General features: G+C 40.4%; 2 protein-coding genes across 14 annotated transcripts in view; both read left to right on the forward strand.

Moving 5' to 3' along the window:
• The first annotated feature begins 827 nt into the window (after positions 1 to 827).
• On the forward strand, positions 828 to 8,324 carry cchcr1 (coiled-coil alpha-helical rod protein 1). Of its 2 annotated transcripts, XM_082549365.1 has the most exons (19): positions 828 to 1,181; positions 1,449 to 1,737; positions 1,821 to 1,988; positions 2,135 to 2,252; positions 2,473 to 2,667; positions 2,874 to 3,037; positions 3,144 to 3,258; positions 3,435 to 3,545; positions 4,704 to 4,847; positions 4,948 to 5,058; positions 5,336 to 5,442; positions 5,545 to 5,657; positions 5,850 to 5,922; positions 6,475 to 6,593; positions 6,700 to 6,888; positions 7,185 to 7,286; positions 7,451 to 7,596; positions 7,671 to 7,818; positions 7,914 to 8,324. In XM_082549365.1, exons 1-19 carry the CDS (start codon positions 1,112 to 1,114, stop codon positions 8,042 to 8,044), a joined length of 2,613 nt encoding a protein of 870 aa, XP_082405491.1. In that variant the 5' UTR covers positions 828 to 1,111; the 3' UTR covers positions 8,045 to 8,324. The 2 variants fall into 2 exon arrangements, with proteins under 2 accessions (XP_082405491.1, XP_082405492.1); XM_082549366.1 differs by lacking the exons at positions 7,671 to 7,818; positions 7,914 to 8,324 and having other exon boundaries at positions 7,398 to 7,561.
• A 4,682-nt stretch (positions 8,325 to 13,006) lies between these two features.
• Positions 13,007 to 26,057, forward strand: part of gria3a (glutamate receptor, ionotropic, AMPA 3a) — a 90,086-nt gene continuing 77,035 nt past the window's right edge. For 9 of the 12 annotated variants that reach the window (XM_082549358.1, XM_082549353.1, XM_082549361.1 and 6 more), the window contains exons 1-2: positions 24,401 to 24,763; positions 25,234 to 25,392. In XM_082549358.1, coding sequence (XP_082405484.1) covers positions 24,676 to 24,763; positions 25,234 to 25,392 — 247 coding nt within the window. In that variant the 5' untranslated portion in view covers positions 24,401 to 24,675. Of the gene's footprint in view, positions 14,501 to 24,400; positions 24,764 to 25,233; positions 25,393 to 26,057 lie in introns of those variants that run through there. The other 3 variants (XM_082549356.1, XM_082549351.1, XM_082549357.1) reach the window with 3 other exon arrangements.

The following is a 26,057-nucleotide window of genomic DNA, read 5'->3' on the forward strand; positions in this document are numbered from 1 at the left end:
TTACGTAACCAAATTATCACCAATTGCTATTCAAACCTGCACTTATGAGCCTGCTCAGAGTGCCCTTTTCTGCAAGGCCGGCTGTATTATGCAGAAATGATGTGGCTGTCAGACACCCCTGGGTGTTCTTGAGGTGAGGGAGTCCCAGGCAAAGAAGGAATGTTGTAATTTTAGGTTATCACCTCATTAAGTGCATTTACATGAGACCCTTTACCACTAATTATCTAAATGGTATCCCTTTACATCTAGATAATGCCTGAATATAAATGGCTCACGTAACCACCTCCAAAAGAATGGAATGACAGACTAATGATTTATTTAACTTATAAATATTTCTCCTATAATAAATATGATAATGTGTGTTTCTTATTGTCGAAACTTGTGGTTTCTGCACAAAGGGACAGGAAAGCTCATATATCATATTGTTTTCATAGTTTTTCTAACTAGTGTCTGTTGCTCAATGTTTTCATCTAAATAAAATATTTTAGAATTTAAATTTGCCCAGAAGGACAGTTAATTTAGTCCTCAGTGCCCCCTCTTCTCAACATATGCTACCCATCACAGTATACCTTCTGTGCTCCACCCACAGATGGTGCTATCGTTTAAGGATTACGCCCTGAATTTCGTCTATCAGGAGAGCTCTTCCAGTCGACGCTGCAAACACTGCACTGAAACGCATACAAATAGGCGGCAATGCAGGGTTACGATTTAGGGAATATTTAAAGGCAGTTTACGTGAAAAAAAGAACTCCTGCAAGATTACAATGAGGGAAATGAGAACCCAATTATATTTTTACGCTCCTTCCAATTTCCCATGATGCACTGCGCCGTTTCAATATGTAACAGTTATGCCTAAATGAACTATTAAATTTGTTGAATTTCATATACGTATATACATGTACCATAGAAACCTTAAAATGTGGGTTATTTGAACCGAAAATAACGACTGACACGACCAGAAATTGCCCAAATCGAGAGCTCTGAATGTTGCTGTTGTACCCGTAACTAAGGCAACGGTGAAGAATGACGTGACTCGCGGGAGAACAAACGCTAAACGCACCACGGCAGCCGTGTACTGTTTCCTTCCTGTGTAATGGCAATAGTTATTTAACATGGAGAGACAAACTTTAGGGAAGGAGAGGCTGATAGTGCCGACTGACTTCACCTCACCAGTACTTCCGAGTAAGTTGCACCTAAATTCTTGTTACTGTTGAGCTAAATAAACTGTTAATTAGCAAATGTTAGCTTACAGTGTAGCCCACTTGGCGCTTACATGAACTCATGTTTAACTAGTAAAAGTGATTTTATACTTCACGATTAGGAAGCTGTCATGTTTATCTTTACTGAGCTTAGCGTAACAATATGCTTGTTTGGGAACATGGGGAACCTTATATTGGATTAGAGTAGCTAATGCATGCAGGCACATAGACACTGTTTTATTTTATGAAGGGGAGACTCCGGAGGACCTCATACCCCCATCGCATTTTGCATCAAGTGCCCATTCTGCTGGAGCAAACAGATGTGTTCAAATCCCGGCGACACAGCCACCCATCTCCTGGATAAACCAAGGCATGATATCAGCACCATCATCAGGGGAGCCAAGTCCTGCCAATCCATGGCTTGCCATCAATCAGGCCCAACAGGAAATCTTGGAGCTGAGGAAGGAAAATCAGAGGATCTTGATGCTACAAGGAGACAGCATAAGGACCCCTGATTATCGTTCAGATTGTAGAGCCAGGTATATCCACTACATGTTTTATATGGTCTGTCACTTGGGTGGCAATATGGACATATTAATGTGGTCTCTTTCCTTTTATGCAGATCAAAAGACAGAGGAGGTAATTTGTCTCGATGGGAATCAGAGTGGCGACTGGAGGCAGAAAAGCACAAGGCTGAAGCAGAGAGGTTAAAGGGGCAGGTGGAGGCACTAAAGGAGATTGCAGAAAGATGCAGGGAAGAGGTCAGAGACAAAGACAACACCCTTAGCAGGTAAGAGATGTGCTTGTGTCATTATGTGACATCTGAGTGATATTATGTATTTTTTCCCCACACATTTAGTACGTAACCTGACATTATGGAGGTCAGCAAATAACGGTTTTGAACAAGCTTAACTTGGAATAACCTTTGCACAACAGACACAGCCATGAGATGGAAGCAATACATACGGATCTATCCAAGGCTAAGTCTGAACTCAGCCAAATCAGAGAGGAGCTCAGTCTCTGCAGCGCACAGAAGGAAAAAATAAGCTCACAGGTAATGATGTTTACTGACAAAACATTTCATTTCGACACTCTTGTAGACATACATCACCTGAGAGTTACTGGCATTTTGTAACTTATTTTGGCAGTTTGCAGTTAAATTTGTTTTTGTACAGTTTTGTGATCCCAATAAAACATTTTAGTCACATTTCACAATAATAAGGTTAATAAAGTCTGCTTTTTCTGTTTGCAATATGTCTGTTTTTTTCTCACAGCTTGAAAGACTGAAAGCAGAGTCGGAGGAGGAAATTACAAGGCTGAGGAGAGATGCTGAAAGGAGCAAAGAGGAATCCCGGGAGCTTGCTTTGAAGGTTGAAATGGGCAGGTTGCAGGCTGTAGAGGAAGCCAAACAACAGACTCTCAGACTATTAGAGCAACTAGAGGAATTTCGGAAGAACAAGGAGGTGGAGGTGTGTTTAAATGATCATAAACATTGTACTTTGGTGACCTCATTTAGGATTAAGGGCCTTAATCCAACAACAACTAAGTATCTCTGAGCAGAACTCTGAGCACTGCCTTCACTCTGACTTTGCAAGTAATGTGAGAATGTGTATTTGAAGATGAATAAGTCATTATGTCACTATTTGTCTGTGTCATAAACTTCCCTTATTTTCAGCTGCAACAGTTGAATGCATCCCATTATGCAGAGTTGGGTGCAGCACAAAAAACAAATGTTGAACTACAGGACCGACTTCAGTCAATGACCTCAGAACTGCTGCAGCTAAAGAGCACTCTGATGGAAGTATCTACTGAGAGAAATGGACTAAAAGAACATTTAAGGTGCTTCATTCAATCTAAAACGGAACAGAACTAAAGCATTTAAAGCACTCTGTAGTCACTGTTTTGTGTGTGTGTGGTGAGGGGCATGTTGTTGTTTATTTTTCAGCCAAATGGGACAAGCTTTTGAGACACAGTCTGCTACATTGCAAAGCCTCAGAAATTACATCGGCCAGCTTGCACCAGAGAAAGGAGAGAGGGAACGATTAAATGAAGCTGTTGAGGTAGAGGCAATATATACAGTATTGATTGTAATGAGCATACTGCAAAGTAAATGCATGGGACTTTCAAATGTTCTTTTCACTAGAGTAAAGGAAGAACAGTAAAATATGAATGAGTTAATGTACAAATTATATAATTAATGCTAATTGTGTGTAATTTAATCTTGTCCATTTTGCAGAGGCTGAACAAAGAGAAAGCAGCTCTTCAGACAACTGCAGAGCTTTTGACAGTCAGGCTTAACTCTGTGAATGAGATACTCGTCCTCCAAGAAGAGAAAATGGTGAAAAAGGTGAGTGGGTTTTCTTGACTTTCTAAATTTACATAGCAAAACATGATACAAAACTGTGTTTAAGACATCTGGTGATCAGCAGCAGTCTAATGTGAAACCAGCAGATACCTATGATTTTGTGTTGTCTCTAAGGATGTTTGCGGACCACGTAAGGTAAGAAATGTCAAACTGAATGTACATCACAGACCACATTGAATAAGCCGGACTAGTGAAACACACCTTTCTTTCTGTGTATATACGTTTAACTACACATGTAATATCTGAGATATCTTAATGAGAAGAAAGGGCTATTTTTGTACATGATAAAGAAATGCTGCTGTAGTAGATTAAAGAAATCTGTCAGCACAACTCTTTGGGTTTAAATTGAAAGAAATAAAAGTGTAAAATTACAGAGAACTACACTTCTGTATCCGTCTTAAGTTAACTCAGTTGGGTGCTCACTTCACATATGCGTACACTGAGTAGCGCTGCAGGAGACTGAAATATGATAACAGTTGGTAGAGATAGGTAATTACAGTAAACCGCTTAGTTTGTTGTTGGAGGCTACATCCTCTGTGATGCTCCGTTATCACACAGTACTTTGGAAAGGTTTAGCCTATTTTAGATGTTGAGATTCTTACGTGTCATGGAATATCATCTGGGAGGCGTTTGGTCAGTCCCAGATTATTTACCTTGTTGCATGTGAAAGCAGCTTCAAACATGCAGTCAGAGTCTTATATCATGATTGGAACAAACTCCTAAAAGAGATGGTATGGTATGGCCTTTACGGAGCCATTTCTCAACATCACTGAGTCAGTCTGGCATTATATGAAGAGATGTGAGCAACAGAAGGTCTTCAGTACACAAATGCATTTAGAAAATTGGTGCTGTTTTGGATGCAAATTATTATTTTTTTCATTGGGCTCTTTGTAAAGTTGACAGATTTTAAAACCTGCTATATTGTCCATTGATAAGCATTGTCAGTTTACCTTTAGTACCCAGATCCTTTGTGCAGTACTACATTGTGGGAAAGAGAGAAGAAAACTCCTCATTTCAAGATGTAGTGCTTTAGAAAACATCAAGGCTAATTTGAAAACAATTATGCATGCTCATGTGGTGCGTGCACTGAAGTGTATGTGTGTATTTGTGTTTCCCATATATGTGTGTGTGTTTCCACAGACATCAATGGATCCACTTGTGGAGAAAGGATCCGAAGGCCTTCAAGTGCTTCAGCTGTGGAGAGAGAAAGTGTTCAAGTTGTGCGTCCAGCTTCGCTCAAAGGACATCGTGATAAGAGGAGAAAAGGAAAAACTGATTTCAAAAGTATGAAAACGGCTATTATTTTGCTATATCACACAGTACAGGTAATTCCAGCGTATTTAAAACTGTGTTCAATGTGGGACTGCAATGATGTGTGTTTTAGGTCAGATTTGCAGAGCAGCAGCTGCAGCAGGAGCAGCACAGAGCTAGCGTGCTCCAACACAGCCTACATGACAGGATCGCTGAGCTGGACCTCGAGAGGGTGGAAAAGGATGTTAGTACCAGGGCAACTGATGTGATTTACATGGCTGTCTGAAATTTTGATGATGCGTAATAAACTTCGGTCTGCCTAGGAAAGTGATAAATGCTCGTACATTTTTTACCACAGCAGATGATGCTGACTGCACCAAAACTTTGGTTCCCAGAGCCATTGAGGTTTAAAGGACAGCACCTGGGGAAAGACAATCTTAAAAACTAAGCACCGCATTAAAAACAGTAAAACAGATCTGTGAAAGATGCTCAGTTATATGTGGGAATGTTTTTCTTTCCAGGCACTGAAACAGGATTTGGCCAGTGTTCACAAGGAAAATGTTCAGTTGAAGTTACAGAGCCAGAAAGCAGAGGCTGAACTTAAAACCTTGACAGAGGCAGTGCAAAGGTAAAAAAAAATAGCAAAACTGAATTTCAGAGGATAAGGAAAGATAAGGAGACGTATTAGAAATAGAATTCAAGACAGACATATATTGGCTGTGCCTTACAGATTCTGTGAGGCGCTGGAAAGCAAGGTGGCAGAAGTGGAGGCAGCTAAAGCAAGGCTCAACACTTTTACCCAGAGACTGACTTTTGCTAAAAGACGAGTGGAGACAGTCCAAGGTACGTGTGTGTGTCTATATATATATATATATATATATATATATATATATATATATATATATATATATATATATATATATATATATATATATATATATATATATATATATATATATATATATATGCATGCTGATGGGTTAATAGCATAGCTAGAAGAACATAAAGAATTTATATCGGGTTTTGTTTTTGCAGCTTTGGTCATGAGGAAGGCAGCCCTGCAGAAAGTTGAACAGGCCTGTAAACAGCCAGATAAGGATGCTGAAAGGTACAGTTTATTTTTTTTATTTTTCAATGTGGGTGATTCTCTCTTTCACCTCTATTTCATCTCTTTCACGTTCTTTCTGGATCATAGACATACATTTTAGGCCAAGAGATAGCCTTTATAAGCATCTTGTTCTTCCACTCACTTGCTCTTTTGGCTTTCTCACAAAAAGCTCATGTTCTAATATGTCAGGATGTTCTTGCATTAGTAGAAATAGTTGCTGCTTTCAAGCCTCATATGTGGTGAGATGAATGAAGGATCAAGAAAAGAAAATAAGTACGTGGAGGGTTCTGAGGTTAGATTTTTATGCTGGTATAGAGTGGCATACTGATTTGATGGGACATATATAACAGGTGTCGCTAATGTGGTTGAAATAAGTGTTGTGAATAGCAGGTGTTGCTGTCTTATGCTGTCAGTGTATCTATACAAGATGATTATAATTCATGCAAAAAGTAACTTTCAGGCTGTTTAGCTTACTTTGTTATGCATCATGCAGAGCCTTCTCTACTTCTGCTTGTCTGTTTGCTGTACCATTTTATCTTTGTTGCCCCGCAGCATCAGAAACCTCCAGATAGAGCACAGTTTGGTGTGCGAAGAGAGAGACAGACTCACTCGAGAGCTCAAAAGAACCCCAGAGCTTATCGAGAACGCTCTCGCTGATCTGAAAGAGCAATGTGAGACCCCATATGGATCACAACACCCATTATATCGTCTGTTTGTCTGGTACATATCCACATTTCTGTAATGCATGTGTCTCCGCGCACTTTATACCCTCTGCAGATGAGAGTAAAGTTAGGCTACAGCAGCAGGAGCTGGAGCAGAGCTGGGTGGAGCTCGAGCAGGCTGTAGCTGGTAGAGAGGAGGCTGAGCAGAACCTGCAGCAGATCCAGGCCCAGCTGGAGGACACTAAGGTCACCCTGGAGAGAGTCCGCTGTGAGCTGCTCAGCCAGCAAGAGCAGAGTGAGCAGGGTGAGGCCGCTCGCTGTGCACCTTTCAGAAGGCCCTTCAGCTGAAAGCAGCTGTTCTCTGTGCCTAAAAGCTAACAATGCTGTGAGAGCGGTTAACCAAAAACAATAATGTTACAGACTGACCACGCACACAACACTGTGTTTTAGACTTTTATGTAGACTATAAAAATGTGCAAACATATACACTGAAACCTAATGCATCCCTGGAGTCACATAGAAGTATTGAACTCAGACACTCTCTGTATGTCAAACACAGTACTGAGGAGTGGTGCATTTGTTTCCCCTACCCTGCTTCAGCCCTGCAGGAAAGAGTGTCTGAGATTGAGGAGCGGTGTTCTGAGAAGCTGAGAGAAATGGAGGCTCAAGTCAGCACAGTCAGGAAAGAGCACACCAAAGCAGGTAGTAAGATTAACTGTATGCTGCCTCAGTACACTGCAGGTTTACATATGGCAATGAAGTCATATCCTTAATGCAGACTTTGCTCTAATATGATTGGAATTGTTTACACAGTATATAGCAGCATATCCCTGTGGCTTTTGAGGCGTCTGTATCGTCTGTTGCAGTTATGACTTTGCGTGAGTTTGAGAGAGAGGCAGCAAAGAAACTGGAAGAGATGAAGCAAAGCCGAAATCCGGAGAGTGAAAACACAAGGAGGAAAGTCCAGCACAAACAACTGAAGGAGACAGTGAGGGACAAAAACCAACACTTGGTAAGATTTTATTATAGCAAAACACAGTCGTGGAGATTTTTGCTTCTGTGTCATTCGACCTGCATTTGTTCCAGGTCACAGTTGCTGATAGAGGGCTGATGAAGGAGCACCAGAGAGCTCAGGCGATGGCTCGGCAAAACTCTGCTGCTCAATGGAAACCTCGACAAAACGCTTCAGAATGGAGCTGTTCTGTAGGCGCACAAGTCCAACTACCTGCAGATGGTAAGAAATGTCTTAGTTTTGCATGTTTTTTTTGAAGTCCCAGCATTTACACAGATGTGACAGAGCTGACCAATGACCTGTCTGCATCCTGTCAGAGACACTTCTGTGTGTTTTGGAGGAGCTCCATACTCTCAGTGCTGCAGTGGTAAACAGCTCTGAGGACTCTGCGGAGGAGGAAGGACAGAGTGACATTGTGGAACCATCCACCGGCAGTCTGCACAGCTGATACCTGAAGATGTGTCACTGCAGCCAGTAAACCCACCTTTAAATTCTAACTGTTGGCAGTGTTGATAACATACAGCTCCTGGAAATCATTTGTTTGAGCCAAACCACTTAAAATCAGACATGTCACATTTGAACTAAACAGATACTGTGTGTTACATGTAGAGTAATATAAATTTAAGGTTGTGTAATTCTTCGAGGATTCTGTGACAATGGTCCATTTTCTGAATAATCTAAATTTCTTGTCTTTGCAGTAAGATAATAAAATATATTTTTAAGTGAAATCTGTGGTGTTTGATTTTTCAAGTAAAATTAGATATACATGGAGACATTTTGACACGAGTTTCCAAGCCTTTTTGAGTCAGCCGTGAAGCTTAAGTTTATAAAGCAGCTGTTTATATAATTGGTGCATCAGCCATATTTTTTCTGATATGGATAACTGGAAAGATCTATAAGATTTTCACATTACAAAAAGTCAATATTTTCAATTCGAAGCTCCTTTATGGAGGTCAATTTTAAAATGGCTCTCAGTCATAGGACTGATGATGATAAACATCATGATGAGCCAGATAATTGTGCTATTTGTCATGTTGTCACGAGTGCTAATCAATTTTGTAGCAATACAAAGTTTCAAGCCTCTAGGTAAAAATACCTCATGGAAAACTGAGGGAGAGTGAAAATACTAATAATGTCTTGGCTTTTCTACTCTATTTTCCAAGATCATTGAAGACGTACGTTCCTGGAGAGGTGATTCATCATGGCAAGCAGAGGATGCATGCGTCAAACTTAAAAGTTTAAGAAACTTAATAGTGGATGATTTGAAGTTGAGTCTTGCATTTATATCGAGGGCTCATAAAGCAATATATAAGACGTGAGAACATTTAAATTCTTTTATTTTAAGCCTTTGATACAAAAGTCTTTAATGTAATAAATAACCCACGAAGAAACCATAACATTACAGTTTAGAATCAGTATTAGTGGATACATTTAATCTTGGTCATAAGTTATGATTGCGATGCATACTTTAGCTCATATCACTTCATATCAGGAGCAGTGACATCCCACTATCAGGGCAATACTAATAATTCTGAACCATGTTAAACACAGGTGTAAGTTCTAACGCTTAACTCATGTCCACTACAACACCAGAAGAGGGCGATGTTGTCAAAGATGAGAGCAGCACATATGCTGTTTGGGGTTAAGCTTAAAACAAATTTAATTTCACTATGATAAGAAATATATCCAGAATAATTTAATGTTGTTTCTCAAAAGATTTCAAACAACATAAAGGATCTGGGTTAAAACATTTAGAATAAATATTGCAATATTGTTGCTTTTTCCCTTAAGCCTGGAAAAGAATTATTTTACTATTAGCAGCCTGGCTGAATATGTAATTATAGACAGGGGGGCAACTAAACAACACAGTGGGTGGCTAATAAATTAGGAAAGCACTGGAATACAAACAATAAATGAAATAAATTGAATAATAACAATAATTTAACAAGAAGCATAAACAAAGACTTTTCATGTTTGCAGAAATATCAACTGACATGAAAACAGTTTTTTTTTCTTTCCTAAAATCAGCTTCACTGATACTGGAAAGTGTTGCTGTGTGCTTGTGTATGAGAAATCCTGCATTTGCTTCTGAGGCTGATACTGTGCTGTCAGAGTGCACTGTGTCAAATCAGAGCATCTGCTGTCATTGGCCCTGCCTGTCATTAAGAGTCTGCGTCAAGGCTCAGTCCACTAGCTGTTTTTCTCAAGTGGAGTGTTGTTTCCATTGCTTGTACAGTTTTGCGTTTTCACTGGAATGGTAATGTTTTCTTATCAATAAATGATTTATGGCCTGTATTATTACTAAGCACTGTATTAAATATTTATAACATAACGCAAAGAAAGTGAGGGCTACCTTGGGACTGGGAAAAGATGCCGATGTTTGCACATGTAGGGTCCAGACAACATGCTGAAGTCCTACTGCTGTTGATATTTAGGGCACAAATATAGGGCACTGTGTGCAGCTCATTGCCTTACTCTGTTGCTGTCAGCTATTCAGGTTTTCTTTCACCTAACCATAGCTAAACTTTGCATGTCTTAAATGTTGTGAAAACCTGCAGTTGCAAAGCCTATTACAATTTGTGAAGTGTCCCCAAAGTGGAGTCCTCTCGGGGACAGTCCTCATTCAAGTTTGCTACAGCCAGTGACTGGAATAACCCACAAAACTTTTTTCCACAGCATATTCTCTCAAGGACATTGTAGCACTTCCTTAAATATACTATTCAGACTATACCAGCATTTCTTGTTTAATACCTTTAAAGCATTAGAAACTACAAAAATATTCACGTCTTTATTCCTCTAGTGAAGAAAACAGTTTGCATTAAAAGGTGACAAACAAGCATGCCTGACACGAGGCCCTGGTTAATCTGCTTGCCTGATATTTGAAAGGTTCTTGCAGGCCAGAGAGCGGAGCAAACTGGAAGCAGTGTCTGAGGCTGACGTGATTTAGTAAGTCAGGGGTGTCGCCCACCAGAACTGCATGCTCCATGAGCCTGGCTGATGGTTGTGCACTGCTGCGGAAGGCCAGGCTGCAAGTTAGAACCGCAGACATGGAGGAGCAGTGATGCAGGCAATGTGGGGCACTGTTCAGTGGGGGTTGCTGTGGACCGAACTCTTCAATTTTGTCATTACTACATCACTTTATGTCACTTTCCTGCAGTGATTTAAATGAAGCAGAATGTTGTTATTTTTTTTGCATCAGCATAATTTTGCTGTAGGCTGAGCTACAGACCTCTGAGACTAAAATCTATGATATAGTGAGAATATTCGTGCAGTCGGGGTTCTGACTGAGAGCATTAACCATTTCATACAAGTCTGAGCAGAAAAGCTCTGCAAAATAATGACACATTATTCAATCATTATTAGCTTGTCAGACTTTATTTTCAGCTCTGCAGCTGAGTAATCTGTGATCTCTTATCGTTTCAGATCAAATTTAAAAACTACTTGAAGCCGCACTTTTTTCCCCCCTGTAGTTGCTTTTTGAAACAAATGGTAAACACGGCATCATCCGTGCATAAGTCACCACCTGTGCCAATCAGTCACCTTGTTTGGAGCTGTAATTGCAGTTCCCCTTTGGAGTGATCAGTGTAATACGGTACACACGGTGAGGCAGCAAAGCTGTTTACTCAATGCAGGAATGAAGTGAACAAATAAAAGGGACACTTTTCAACTTTTGTTATTATTAAGTGATTAACAAAGTGCTCTCAGCCTGTGCCTGTTTTCCTTTAAAACCATTTGAAAGGTGTGTCATAGCACTTCACTCTGAGTGCAAACTAAGCTATTAAATAAGTATATGTCAGGAGTAACATCTACATGCTCCCAAAGATCATCCCGGGCCTGATAAATAAAAAAAGATATCAACTGAGCCGAGTCAAAACTCTAGAAATAATGGCTGCTTTGAAAGATCATAGATCCACTTGAAGAGAAACTGAAGAAAGGCTTAATCCCTCAGTTTAAACAGAAGCTCTTCTTTTACTTGTGGAGCTAGTTTGTCCCCAGTTCATCAGTCATCATTATCGTAACATCTCCCCGACTTAACAACAGCTGCCTCTTGTTTCGCCCTTTGATTTTAGCCTTAGATATGCTTATCGTATTCACAGAAAAAAGCCCTTAATGTGTTTCTAAAATGCATTTCAAAATCCATCACTTTCCCCCGTTTCTTTGAAAGTAGTGGTTACTGCCAACACTTCACAATGATAAAAATACAAAGAATGGCTCCCTGTTGAAAAAGATTGAATCAGTTTAGTCTGCGAACAGCGTCCACTGGCAGGACTTACATAAGCAGCAGAGAAGCAGCAGCACTTTCCACACATATTCACATTTTCTTTTCTGAGATTTCTAATTTAATGTTTCACTTAACTGGTCAAATGTTCACGTGTGTGTGCGTGTGCGTACTAATGTTCATTCCGCAGCATTAGAAATGATATAAACTATATAGAACATCAGTAGAAAAGACAGCCAAAGGGCAGAAAGTCAAATGTTAGCGATCTCCTTTAAAACATTAACTACATCAGAACAGCTGTTGTTGGGATCTCAATAGCAAAAAAATAAATAAATAAATGAGACAAGGGATGTGTGAGAAAACAGAACATCGATAATTAAAATTGCCAAGCTAATTTGTTTTGTTCTGTAAGCGCTTTGCCTGTGGGGTATTCAGTTAAAGATGTGGGAATGTTTAATCAAATTTCCATTAATATTCATCTGTGCGGCTGCACCTTAACTCCCTCTGGTTACCAGCATGTTGTTCAAATAAGGCCTCCTAATTACCAGATTTTAAGACTTTTATTTCATCCGTTCCTTCTTTTGTGAGCAATCTGTTCCATATTTTGATTCAGTTGGTGGTTTTTTTCTTCCAGCGGCACTTTGTCCGAGATAACAGCCATGTGACAGTTTAATAACGTACTCTGTAAAGCAATGGACAAACGGACTAGTGAAATGCACTCCTTTTTGGGTCCATATTATTATAATTTGTCATTATGTCGAGACAAAAAGAAACACTGAAGCAATTCCACCATCTGCAAACAAGAAATTGCTTTAAGTTCTGGACTTTAAGAAATGTGTCTCATGATTGCAGAGCACTGTGATTCATTCCTCTGCATAAAAACGTTGCTGTGGGCGTCCTGTCTCTCAACAAATATGCAAATGCTTGAGCTGATAAGAAGAAAAAAAAAAGGATGAGGGTATATAAGGTGGAATATAAACTCAAACTAACCTGAGAGGCGTCATTTTGAGATCATGTCTTTCCAAACATCCTATATTGCTTGCAAGTTTGCAGTCAAATCTTGGCAGCTGTTGTATTTTTACAGTGATCCTGGTTAAAGAGAACTTACGCATTTTATGGTATGACAGGCGCCAGGAGTAAAGTAACTATAATTTTTTAGTTTTAGGCCTAACCTGTGCAAACATGTGTTACACTGATTGCTGTGTCAGTTTGGAACAAATGAATCAATAAGCTGACAGACACCAAAGTGTTCTGATGATAAAAGATTGCCTTTTTTTTTTTTCTAAAGGCCAGTTTTCTGGCATTTTATTGAAAGAATTGAAAAAGACTAGTAAAAATAGAGCAATAGATAAATTACTTGTTGCCCTAGTTACAACATTTGAATGGAAGAGCATGTCCAACACTGAACATCTGCACCTGACAGAGGGCTGGAGTGAATCCACAGCGTCCCTCTTCATCGTTACAATATTGCACATGACATTCCAGCACTGCAGGTCTTTGCAGCCAAAACTTAAACTGGCTCAAATAGATCCCTCAGCACACAGAGTGAGTCATTTGCTAAAATGAATAATTTACATTAGCAATTTTATTGAAAATGTATACAAAATTACTGAGTCATGCTCAATTTTGATTTACAAATTTCTAACACCATGAATTGAGACTGTAGCAAATGTATCCATGTGGTGCTCCTGACTATTCTGTGTCATCCGCTATACCTCTTAAATTGTCCTGTTTTTTTTTTTCAGGCAAAGTCACATCAGGTCTTTATGTAAAGAGTTTCTCATTCCTGCTTATGCCTTTGTCACATCCTGTTAGAATTGTTATGATGCACTTTATGCTTGCATGACGCAGTCATCCTTAAGTCATCTTCAGTTTGATTGAAATTCTGCAACTAGGCTCCCAGCAATGTCTCCTTACTTTGGCATATATTGGATTTGTAGTGTTTAAACCTCCTGACACTGTCTCCAAGAAAATGTATGATTAATATAAATCTTCTTGACGGTTTATATTTTTATACAGTTTCAGGATTTGAAATTGAACACTGCAGCCAAGTTAAATCCATGTGGGTTAAATGCTTGTGCTACTTATATATGCATCATTTGCTTGATTTACCTTAGCACTATATGACTGAGCAGAAGTGCTCACATTCTGTAATTATCTGTGCAGTAAATTTGCCAGGTGGCATATATGCACTTTAGTTTCTTCATTAGGTCCATAAACACTGTGATTAACACTGTGTGTGCAGCATTTAGTATTTTATGGATGATGTGTGAATACTTTTAAGGATAGGGCCAAAATGTGTTTCATTCACTAATTCAGCTGTTTGCTGCAGGATTAAAAGGATGGTGGTGGAATAAGTAATTGATGACAATACAAAAATTTTGTGTCCAGAAGTTTTTACGTGGGCTCAGATCAATCCATAACCAGTGAATCCATGAGGTGTGTCCTTCTGTTTGTTGCCCCACCACTTTCTCAACTGCTTTGGGCTTTGGGCTTTGGAGCGTGGACATCACGCTCGATTGTCTTTTTATGCTTTCCCAACCTGGAAGCAACATGAAGGAGCTCATGTATCGGATATTACCAAACGAAGGCGTCTAGCCTGGATAGCAGCCGTGAGACGAGCTGATATCAAGTTCTGTTACGTCTCCAGATATCAGTTGGTGTGCTCAAGACATTTTCATTCCGGTAAGTTCTAAATATGTTCACATCACACTTTATACAGTAGCTGAATAATATCATCGTTGGTGGTCTCGGAAGTTATAGAATTTGCGATCAAACATAGAATGGAGTGACTTGATTGGTTGATGTAAAGACAATAAATGAAATGAGACAGGAAGGACACAAATTGGCGTTAATAATTTACCCGATTATCAATGTGTTAACTTGCATGTACTTTACAATTATGGGCATATAATATGATAACGATATTTTAGCAGTTAAATGATAAATGTGTAACATTAATTATGGTGGGGGGTGGAAAATGGCTATTTCACTCGGTGCACTCCAGCTGACTTACTTTGACGACGTACTCAGAGTTTGGCGGCTTGAAAATAGCCAAATCTTGCACCCAGCCATTTGTAAATTGGATGTGCGCCTCCAGTGACTTGTAATTACGAAACTGGTTCGCTGTGTAAGCGCTTACTCCACAAACAAGATACGTGAAGATATCGGGGTAGGACAGTGGCGGTAAGTCGTCTGGGTCTTTACTCCACTGCCGTATTTCAAATGGGTCCAGATTTGCGATGCACTCTATTTTTTTTCAAGTACCGCTGCTTCGCCTCTGGACGCAATCGGTCTCTATACCGTCCGTTTTCTTTTGAGCTGCTTTTACAGTTTTTCTCAGTCGCTTTGGTGCATTTCTCACAACAGAATTAAACATTGCACAACAGTTAGTTCAACCACCACAACATGTAGTCGTTTTGGCACAACCCTGTGGCGGTTTCACGTTCACTGCGTCCAAAGGCAAATGCCTTTGGACATGAAGCAGTTGAGTGAGTACAAATATCTAAAGAATGGTCACGTTTGACTTCCTATTCATCACTATCTCCTTTCTTTCATCATGAATGTCACAATTATTCATACTTGTACCGGCTGAATAGTCATTGTCCTTACAACTAATAGTCTTCATTGCATTGCTTGTGTCAGTGCACTCAAAATTGCTGAACAGCTTGTCAAACGATTCATACACCCATTTTGAAAACCCTATTTTGGAGGAGTTCCCATGAAAATCTCCATAAACTACATGTCTCAGGTGAACCTTATCTCACACTAATGAAAATTGGTGTGTGTCACTCCTACTTGCAACCAATGAAAAGCCTCTCCTACCCAGTCACAGGTGAACCGCGGCACAGCATCCCCCACTCCACAAGTACATATATACTGCAATGTAAACCAACAGACAGGATTGGCATGAGGTGCATACTGAATCTACAAAACAGCAGAACATGGAACGTCAGCCTCGTGGAAGAGGAGTGAGGATCGGTGGAGGACGAGGACAAAACCGGGTGAGAAGAGGCCAACCACATAGACACGTTCCTGACGAAATCAGGGCAACACTTGTGGATCATGTGATAAACCATGGCCTCACAATGGCCGAGGCTGGTCGAAGGGTGCAGCCAAATGTTGGGAGAACTACTGTAAGTTCTATCATCCAGACATTTCGTCGGGAAAACAGGTGAGCACACCGTAATCTAGTTACAGTATGCAGCACAAACTAATTTGCTCTGCACTTTCATAGTCATACAGGAGACTTGCATTAGGACATGACCTTACAGATCCTTACACATAGACGTACTGTAACTGAAGCGCAGACTTGGCCCAGGTGTGGCATAGTGTGCTGTGGTACAATACAGTAAAGAAAGGAGTTTTGAATGATAGTCCTGTGACAATCACTGTAAGCATGTTTGCGCTTACATGTGTGTGTTTTCCCATCTGCATCTCAAAAAGGACTGCCAGACAACCTAGAGGAGGTGGAAGAGGTCGACTTATGACTCCGCAGCAAGAGGAAAGAATTTGTGCAATGGTGGCTGCAAACAACGCTTTGAGACTGAGAGAAATACAAAGAACTGTCGTAAACGATGACACCATCTTCGGAAATATTCAGTCAATATCAATTTCCACCATAGACAGAGTCCTCAGACGGAATGAAATGTCCATGAAGCAATTGTACAGAGTGCCATTTGAACGGAACAGTGATCGAGTGAAGGAGCTCCGTCACCAGTATGTACAGGTAACACATGTTCGCATATGTACCTCTGTTCACTGTAACAGTTTAGGCCATGTACTCAACCTACATTTATGCATGTTACTGTAATCCTATGTACAATTCCAACTGTACAATCTGTTCTGCCAAATGCACCATTACAGACCTGTCTGATTCTCATCCTTTGTAAAGCATATCCTGGAGTTGGAGGCCAGGGAACCCCTGCACATGTTTGTATATCTTGACGAAGCGGGATTCAATCTCGCAAAAGGCAGACGGCGTGGACGGAATCACATTGGTGAAAGAGCCACCATTGATGTCCCAGGCCAACGAGGAGGGAATATTACAATGTGTGCCGCAATCTCAGAGAATGGTGTTCACACCCATATTCCTCGTATTGGTGCATACAATTCACAACACCTGTTGGCTTTTCTGGATGCTCTTCATAGGGACCTGATCCCACAAAATGGAAGGGATGATCCTGGTGACAATCGGACAATTATGTAGTGGTTTGGGATAATGTAAGCTTCCATCACTCTGCTGTAGTCAGGCAGTGGTTTGCAGCACACGACAGGATGCTTATGGAGTTTCTTCCTCCTTACAGTCCATTCCTGAATCCAATTGAGGAGTTTTTCTCTTCCTGGAGGTGGAAGGTATATGACAGGCATCCACATACCCAAATGACCCTGCTAGCAGCTATGGATGCAGCTTGTGATGACATCACAGCAGAGTCCTGCAGAGGGTGGATTCGACACTCCAGAAGATACTTTCCCCGATGCATCGATAGAGCTGACATACGCTGTGATGTTGATGCAAATATGTGGGCAGACAGACGGGAGCGTCTAGATATCAATGATTGATATGCAGCAGTGTCTGTTTTTCAGTTTGTTTTTTTTGAGTCGTAACTACTGCAGTGAGGTTTACTGTCTAGGTGAGTTTGTTTGCTGTAAAATGTTTGATTTACTGTATTTCCCCAGTTTGCACAATGCTGTGAACAGTTTCAATTAAATATTATCAAGAGTGCATATGGAGTGTCTTGATTGTCCTTTACAATTTATGGTTTTCAACATGCCATGCATGCGGTCCGGACTTGACATGTCATTGGGAAGCACCTACAAAGACATCCGTCACAATGGGAACATGTTCAGACCATGTGATTTTGTGACCAAAGGTGCTGGTCTAATGACTTGTAATTGTGACAGCCCTGACACTTTGTTTGGTATCAGTACTTGCTTTTGATGAATGTATTGTCTGTTTTGCTCAAGGGATTTGTTGTTGATGCATTGACAACTTATTTTGGACACCTGACTTTTCTTTTTGATGGAGTGACTCACTTTTGCAAGTTATCCACCATGTTTTGCAGTTTGCACTAATTGTTTTGAGAAGTGCCTTAGTAGTGGTGGAGAGTTCAATTCTGTTGTGAGAAATGCACCAAAGCGACTGAGAAAAACTGTAAGCATGTTTCTTGTCGTCGTCGTTTGTTTGATTCGTAGACCCCGAAAATGGAGCTGCGCTCCCACAATGCATTGCGGCGTGACGTCAACTCCAAAGCCCTATACTGGATAGATTACAGTAGAATACAGTACTTACTTTTGTCTTACAAAATAGCTCAAAAAGTTTTTTCTGCATGGTCAAATGCCTGCTTATAACGTGCAGGTCATTGAGGTCTTAAACGAGATCAAAACCTGCTGATGGTTCCTCCTTGAGAATAAAAACTTAAGGAGACTGCGCATTTGATGTTGAGACTTGTTTGTATAGGCTAGCTTTTAACTAGTGTTGTCTTTGTTGTGATTTAATATATTGTGAGTTATATTTTTTTTATTTGTTGAAGACTATTGTGAAGCAGTTACTGATTCTTATGTAGAAAGGTATTATATAAGTAAATTTTGCTTACTTACATTCTCTTTACCCTCACTTATACTTTGTCTTCTGTGCTAGCCGTGTGTTAGCATGTAGCCTAAAGCGCTACCCTGCCTTTGTAAAACTTCACAAAGCTGTTCCAGTAGCTGTAAACTCCTTTTCTTTGTTTAGGCACAGCTTCAGGTAACTTTTAAAGATGTAGTGCATGAACAACCAGTGATGTAAGTGAAATTGCTTTATTCTGATTGAAATTATGTTGTAGCCTAACAAAGTTTTTCAAATCAAAACTTGGGACAAATGTGAAATCAGCCTTAAAGAAAAAGAGGTTATAGATGATATTGTCAGTCTTTGCTTATGCCACCCTACTTGTGATCCTTTTGGATTAAACTGAGTGCTATTATAAGTAGAATTGTGGTTTGAGGTCCTGGAGAGAAAAACAAATAACTGGCACACTAATTCATAGCTCATATGAGCTTCTGCTCATAAATGCAGTTAATTTTAGGCTAAGAGATAAACCTTAGTGTTATATATATATATATTAGAACAGCAAAGATCTAATGTTCACTCGTATAGCGGTAACATGACAGACAGTATAATAAGGTGTGCCGTTTTGGGAGGCTCAGAGCATTTACTGAAAATCTAAGTCAAGCCATAAATCCCAGCATTTTACAGGAAATGCTATGGAAAGGAAACATGAAAGGCTTTATTGTGAGTTTTACAGCACTGAGCAATCCCTTTTTATCTCCTTACTTTCTTGGGAGCTTTCAGACAACTTATTGCAGTCCTGACCTTGGGTGCCATAATGCACAAATACAATATCATCATTTCATATCAGGAATTTCAGAGGTATTACTTTTATTGTTTAGTTACACATGAAACTCCCTTGGAAGCCACTGTGCTCAGCAGGGATTCTCCATTGTGGTCAGGGTTTTAATTTTGTTGCCTGTATTATTAATGTAAGTTAAAATATTCACTATATTCCTCCTGGTTTTTCTCTTTATCTACACTGTGATCCTGGCTAAATACTCACTTCTAATCAACCAGGAGAGCGACACGCCATTACATGGAAACTGCTTCCTCTTGATCCTTGACCAAGGATAAATGATAGCAGTAGATGCACAGCGAGCCGTTTGATTCTTAAGATGCTGTTTACATCTGGAGTTCTCCTTTTTAATTATCCAGTGCCAGCCCTCATCTATGTTATCTGCAAGGAAAATGAGGTCGTGTATATATCAAAGTGCTTCTGCTGCCGCGTATTCCTCCCAGCAGGCGTTTCCTCTAATGTCATCTTAAACGTGACATGCAGTCGTGCACGTGGCTGCAAAGTTTCACATCCAATTTCACAGGTTTCAACTCTGAGTAATGATGCTAAACCAGAGACTGTCACTATAATCAAGTGAAGTTTTCGATTCTTGAAACCATTAAACAAAACGAGTGAGGAGAAAACTTGGCTCTATATGTAATAAATGCTTTATAAATTATGTCCATTATAATAAACAGACTTTAAAAAGCAAAAGTGAGTGAGAGGTACATTTTTCAGTATATCTCTGGATCCTTTTGACAGTTACTCAGACTGAAGTTGGAATAATGACTCAGTAACTGACCCGTTTGATGACTTCATGAATGTGCTTGTCTGATGTGTCCAATTGTGGCTTTGTGCTCTCTGTTAACAGTGCTACTTATAACACTGGATATGCCCGTATTTAGGCCACTTCACTCCCTCAGGCTAACAACTTGTGTGCATAATTCTGTGGGTTATAACTCACAACTGCTATATATAAAACAAGGTTAAGTCCTGAAACTAATAGATTGGTATTGACAAGGGTCAAAAGGCGGCGTTCTGTGATATGTGTGGTGCGATTTTCTGAGTATTTTAGTCTGTTTCACAACAAACATGCAGTGACTAAAACAGCTCTGATGTCTGCATTTCCTGAAACTCTGAGTCAGTCTGGTTCTCTTTCACAGTGTACCTTTTGTCCCATCTTCCTCCCATCAACCCCAAGTGGTCGCAGCAGACGGCTCCCTGAGCCTGGTTCTGCTGGAGGTTGTTTCCTGTTAAAAGGGAGTTTTTCTTTCCTACTGTCACCAAGTGCTTGCTCATAGAGGGCCATCTGCATGTTTGGGGCTTTCTCTGTGTTATTGTAGGGTCTTTACTTGACATTATAAAGCAAGGTGGCTGTTTTCAAGGTGGCTGTTTTTGTGATTTGACGCTATATAAATAAACTTGAATTGATTTGAATTAAACTAACTAGCAGAGATTCAAGTTTTATCATAACGTCCTTGTTAGACTTTGAAAGTAATGTCAGATAAAAACACTGTGCTATTAATTTCATCCACCATATGGTCGACGCTTCATAAATGTCAGTTTTACGTAAACTCAGTGGGAAGTTCTGGAAAAGGGTTGCTGACATTTACACTCAATTGAATATTGCTGAAGAGGTTGTGCATCAGACAGCAAGCGGCGTGCTTCCTGAGCGGAGCTCATTTGCTCCGGTGGAAAGCGGGAAACATGCCCAAGGTGTACTGAAGATGCAGTGTAGTGATGGCCAGAAACCTCACCTAAATACTTACCCTTATTGAAATGCTGTCAGACGTTTGCCGGGGAAGTCCCGGGGAAATGGGGGAGGAACTGTAATCCTCTGTAAAGCCGGAGAATCAGTATACAGCTGTATGGACTGCAGACTCACACCGGCATGAGTTGTACCTTCAAACTAGCTCACTAAAAGCCAGATAGGAATAAACTGAAAGCATCTTCTTTATTGTAAATGGTTTTTGGTTTTGTTTTTATGTGACGCTTGTACTGCAGTTAAGTTTCTCTCTTTACTTAACCAGGAAAGGCTTTAAAAACATATTCTTATTTATGACAGCGTGGGCAAAAGGCAAAACCTCTGGAGAAAATGGTATGAGAGCTAAAAAAAGAAACATTAAAAGTCAAAAGAACAACAGCACACCCACTACTTACTAACACACAAATGGCATATGGGTATGTAACAGCACAGGTCATATTAATGTCCACAATAAATCTCTTGAATTCCTCCACCAGCTCAAATGATCAGTGAACAGACACATTTGTTTTGGGAACTTTCATCAAAATGAGGCGAGCAGGACTCAATAAATATTGCAATTCGTGTGTGATGATAGCCAGTTAACAGAGGAATAGAGCGGACCATTGATGACGTTTGATGGGAGCAAACGGAATAGCTGAGTCATAATAAAGAGCATCAAGCTTCTTGAAGGGCGCCCTTGCAAGCTGACCTATATATAACATCATCATTGACTAACATGGAGAGGAGGGGAACTTCACATGGCTGCTTATTCCTGCAGAGAAATGTGCACGTGTTAGACCTTGTTTGAGAGTCTCAAGCACTTTCTGCTGCAACAGCTACTGTTTGTGGTTTAGTCGGTAGTCACATCAGAAAGATACCTCATATAGTGACTCACATTAGCACCTTTTTAATACATGAAATGGAAACAGCGTTCTGTCTCTGTCAGATTTTTATTAGAGTGCATATATCGGCTCATTTTAGAAATCCCATTAAGTCACTGAGGTTTAAATGGAACCAATTTAATGCTTCTTTATTATCTTGTCATGCTTTACTTTAGTGTGCCGTGTTTTCTGTAAAGAGCTGAGGGGAGGGCTCAAGAAAATATTAATAAATCATTAACATCCCTGACGAGGGCACCGAACCCAGCACACCAGTAATCTCTGCAGGATCCCTTACCCCGTTCATTCAACAGCATGAAGAATTAAGATTTGCACAACAAGCTGCCCTTTGTGCCCATCAGCTGGTGATAGACCAACACTTTGGACGGGTACGTGTTTTGCAAGAATTTCACTCAATCTGAGTTCATGCTTAAGTGGACTGAAACTAATTGCATAATTTTTCAAGTGGCAGTGAATGCATTTCTGCAAATGACAAACTAACACTGGCGCGTATCTGAAAAAAAAGGTCACGCTATACTGACAGTATATCTGTTTGTGAAACTGAACTTAATTATAGTGCAGTTGTTCTCGCTGCATCCTGTTAAAGATCGTAGTTGTATGCCAAGCATTAAATCACATCCAGATCAATAAGCACAGACACTGTTGCTTTTTTCTTTCTGTTTTTTTGCAGTGCTGGTTGTGCAGCAGTCTAACTAGGGAGCTTTAATGCTTTCTCCAGCCTTGGTGCACACATACACACACAGTATGTACACACATAGAACACATTCTGCTGCTCAGCTAATCCTAAGCCATTTAACTTTAATGTCTTTAAATAGATAAATGATTAAATGGAGTGAAGTTCAGGCAGAAGAGTTCAATAACTATTCCAATAGATTAAAATCACATCCATGCTGGGTGCTGTAGTGTGCAGGGCAGAAAGAAATTACACAGCACAGCATTGTAATATAAAACAAATGAAAGAAATCTGTAAAAGGCAGCTATTTAGTTGTTTACTGTGTGTTTTTAATATTTGGTAAAACCATAAATGCTGCAAACACTGATTTAGATGGTTGTGAACGGAGCTGTGATGTTCTAAATGAGAAACAGTAAAACAACAAAAAGAAGTAACATTGCGTTAGCAGAGTTAACTCCGAAGCAAGCACAACTGCTTTAGGAGAACTCTGTCTTCATTACTGGAGCATGTTTGAAATTAGCAGTGGGTTTGTTGACATCATTAAGTTTTAAGGGCAGTGATAACCCGGCTATGGCTGCAGGTTTCCCCCGCTGGTGCCGTGATACTGTTCTCCATTGTCAATAATTCCCATTTCTGTCATGGCTTATGCCGAGGCGGATGGTGAAGTAATTGGATGGACCATGTTGAACCAACATACTGGGGCTCAAAACTCAAAGATCTGTCTAAACTGATGCTTTCTTTTCCCTCCCCCCTACTGTCTGTCTGAGATACAGGCAGTTTTAAAAGACAAAACTGGTGTGAATTAGATAAAATAAATATAGTATAATAGTTAAAGTTGCAGCATCTTATCATATTTTGTGTTGTGTGAGTCAGAGTCCTCCTAGCTAGTGCAGTATACTTTCTTCGAACTGACCAGCGTAAGACGGGCTGCCTGAATGCTTAATAATGAACATTAAACATGGAGCACAGACATTTCACCAGAAGAGATGGCCTTGTTGCATATCTCAGTAACGTGCACTCAATTGCAAAATGTAAATATGCTGATGCTAGTAGGACCTATTCCTGTGTGTCGGTGATGGATTAGACACACAGATGATTTTGGAGGGGAGAAAATATGAGCTACTTTATGCTTCTGTCACTGCCTTTTTCATTTAGATTTTATCTTAAGTGACCCTAATTTCAATCACCTCCCACAAATGATGCTGTTGCTTCTGCCTTGTTCCCCTTTGCATCAGCTGTTCACTTTCGCAGAAAAAAATGAGTGGGAATCCAAATCACTAACACAAGTAAGTCAATTAGGGTTCTAATATATAGCATTAGTTAGGTACCTTGGCAGCCGGTGATTAAACAGTGATAAATCAGAGCATTAGTGCCCACAGTTACTGTTCCTGCTCTCAAACACCTGCAGGGGACAGCCTCGGATTATGCTGCTATTGTGCTGGACTAATGCTGCATGCATACTCCCACACATGTGAACACAATAGGAAGGGATACCATAGATGGATAGATAGCGTGCTTATACATGGCCTGTATGCAGACACACACAGCACATGCACACATGCACAAGTCAGCAATATACTGGTGATCCATACAGACCGCATGTCAGTGTGTGCACACCTACACACGCACACACACACCAAAGCCAGTAGACACTGCACCGCCTCACACACCAACTCTGCAGTGACGCGCGGAGGAAGACGGGAGGCCGCTCTTATTATAATTCAACGTCAGACCAAGTTTGATAAACGTCTACCCCCCCACCCCAACCCCCCGACACCCCGGCTCCCCTCCCTCCCCATCTGTCTTTCCCTCCCCTCTTTCACTCTCCCTGGCCCATTTCAGTGGTCTTTATCCACAGTAGGGACCCGTAGATCCGCTTTCTCTCTCTCTCTCCCCCCCCCCCCCCCCCTCTCTCTCCTCCACCACCACCACCTCCATCTTTGAGATAAAACACTGGCTTTAGATTTCCAGCAGCAGCAGCAGCAGAGGGCTGGCGCTGCAGTTGCGCTGGCACAAATTCAACGTGGGTGCACACAGTGAGTGAGAGAGTGAGAGAGAAAGAGAGAGAGACCTGCCGCATCTTGTGGATTTCTTTGCGAACAAGCCCGTGTACATGGTTCTCCCTGTTTCTTTCTCTCTGTCACACACAGACCAGGAGCTGATTCCAGTTTTCGGAGAAAATGTGGCATCACACAATAGCGGCAGTCCTTTTTTTACTCAATTCTTTGGGGCACTCGCTGGCAGGCTTTCCAAACCAAATCAACATCGGTAAGTTCAATGGGATGCACTGACTACATATTCATTTTAAAAACATTTACCACAGTCTAAAATAGGACACCACTCTTTAAGTCTCAATTAGTCACTGCTTGAGGTTTTATTTTTGTTGTTGTTGTTTGTTTGTTTTTTGCTTAATTCGTTGCCAACTTCACTTCTTACCAACCCAAACTGGGATTTTGCGCGTCTTTGTGGGCGGTTTGTTAAAAAAATGAATTTATATAATTTTGTCAAAATGAGAATTATGGCGCATTATTTAGTGTGACAATGTATTACACATTTTTTTCTTGTTTTTTTTTTCTTCCATTGAAATTAACTTACGTACGAGCCTCTGATATAATGCGATCACGCAGTCAGCCTGCCGTCCTTTTTAGTGGGATTCGAGATAGAGCAAACGCAGGGTTATGCATGCTGGGGATGGACTAATTAAAGCGCTGTCTTATGTGACATTTTGTTTCCCGTAGGCGGACTGTTCATGCGCTCCACAGTGCAGGAACACAGCGCCTTCAGGTTTGCTGTCCAGCTGTATAACACCAACCAGAATGTGACAGAGAAACCCTTCCACCTCAATTACAATGTTGACAACCTGGAGTCCTCCAACAGTTTCTCCGTCACACATGCCTGTGAGTAGTTCTGCACTGTACCACTGCCTTTCTCTGCACAAGAACAATAAGAAACATTCCTGTTTTAGTACTATTTTTTTTCTCAGGTTGGAATAAAAAGTGCTGCAAGTTCAAGGCTAAAAAAACCAAAACACGCAAACAGTCAAACACATGCGGAGTACATCAAATCATTTTTGCTCTAATAGTCTCGTTGATAGGCCATTCCAAAAAAAGGACACAGATGTTTATGAGCTGGAAATGGCGTATGAATAAACACAGACACCTGCCAAATGTCTGGCTTAATACTCAAACTCCTCAGTCATAGCATCCAAAATTCACCAGCTGGATTATGGAGCTTGATGGCCCGTAATTAGCCAAACGGATTTTTTTTTAATTTAGTCATTCCAGAGAAGCTGATGAGCAGAACTTGGATGAATGTGCTCAAAAGTGCACAGGAAACCCCCCCCCCAAAAAACACTGCCACCGTGTTTGTTGGAGTATAGGATGAAAATTAAAATGTTGTGACTGTAAAACAAAAAGTTGTGGAATCAGACAAATAGAATTGAAAACACAAAAAAGATGAGATGTATTTACAAAGGTGAATAAGGAGACATCACTTTACAGGAGTTTAACAATGTTGACACATTCTCTGTTTATCCATGTGCAGGTATACCCCTTTGCAAACT

The sequence above is a fragment of the Aulonocara stuartgranti genome (genome assembly GCF_965226115.1).
Source record: "Aulonocara stuartgranti genome assembly, chromosome: 10".
NCBI classification, from domain to species: Eukaryota; Metazoa; Chordata; class Actinopteri; order Cichliformes; family Cichlidae; genus Aulonocara; species Aulonocara stuartgranti.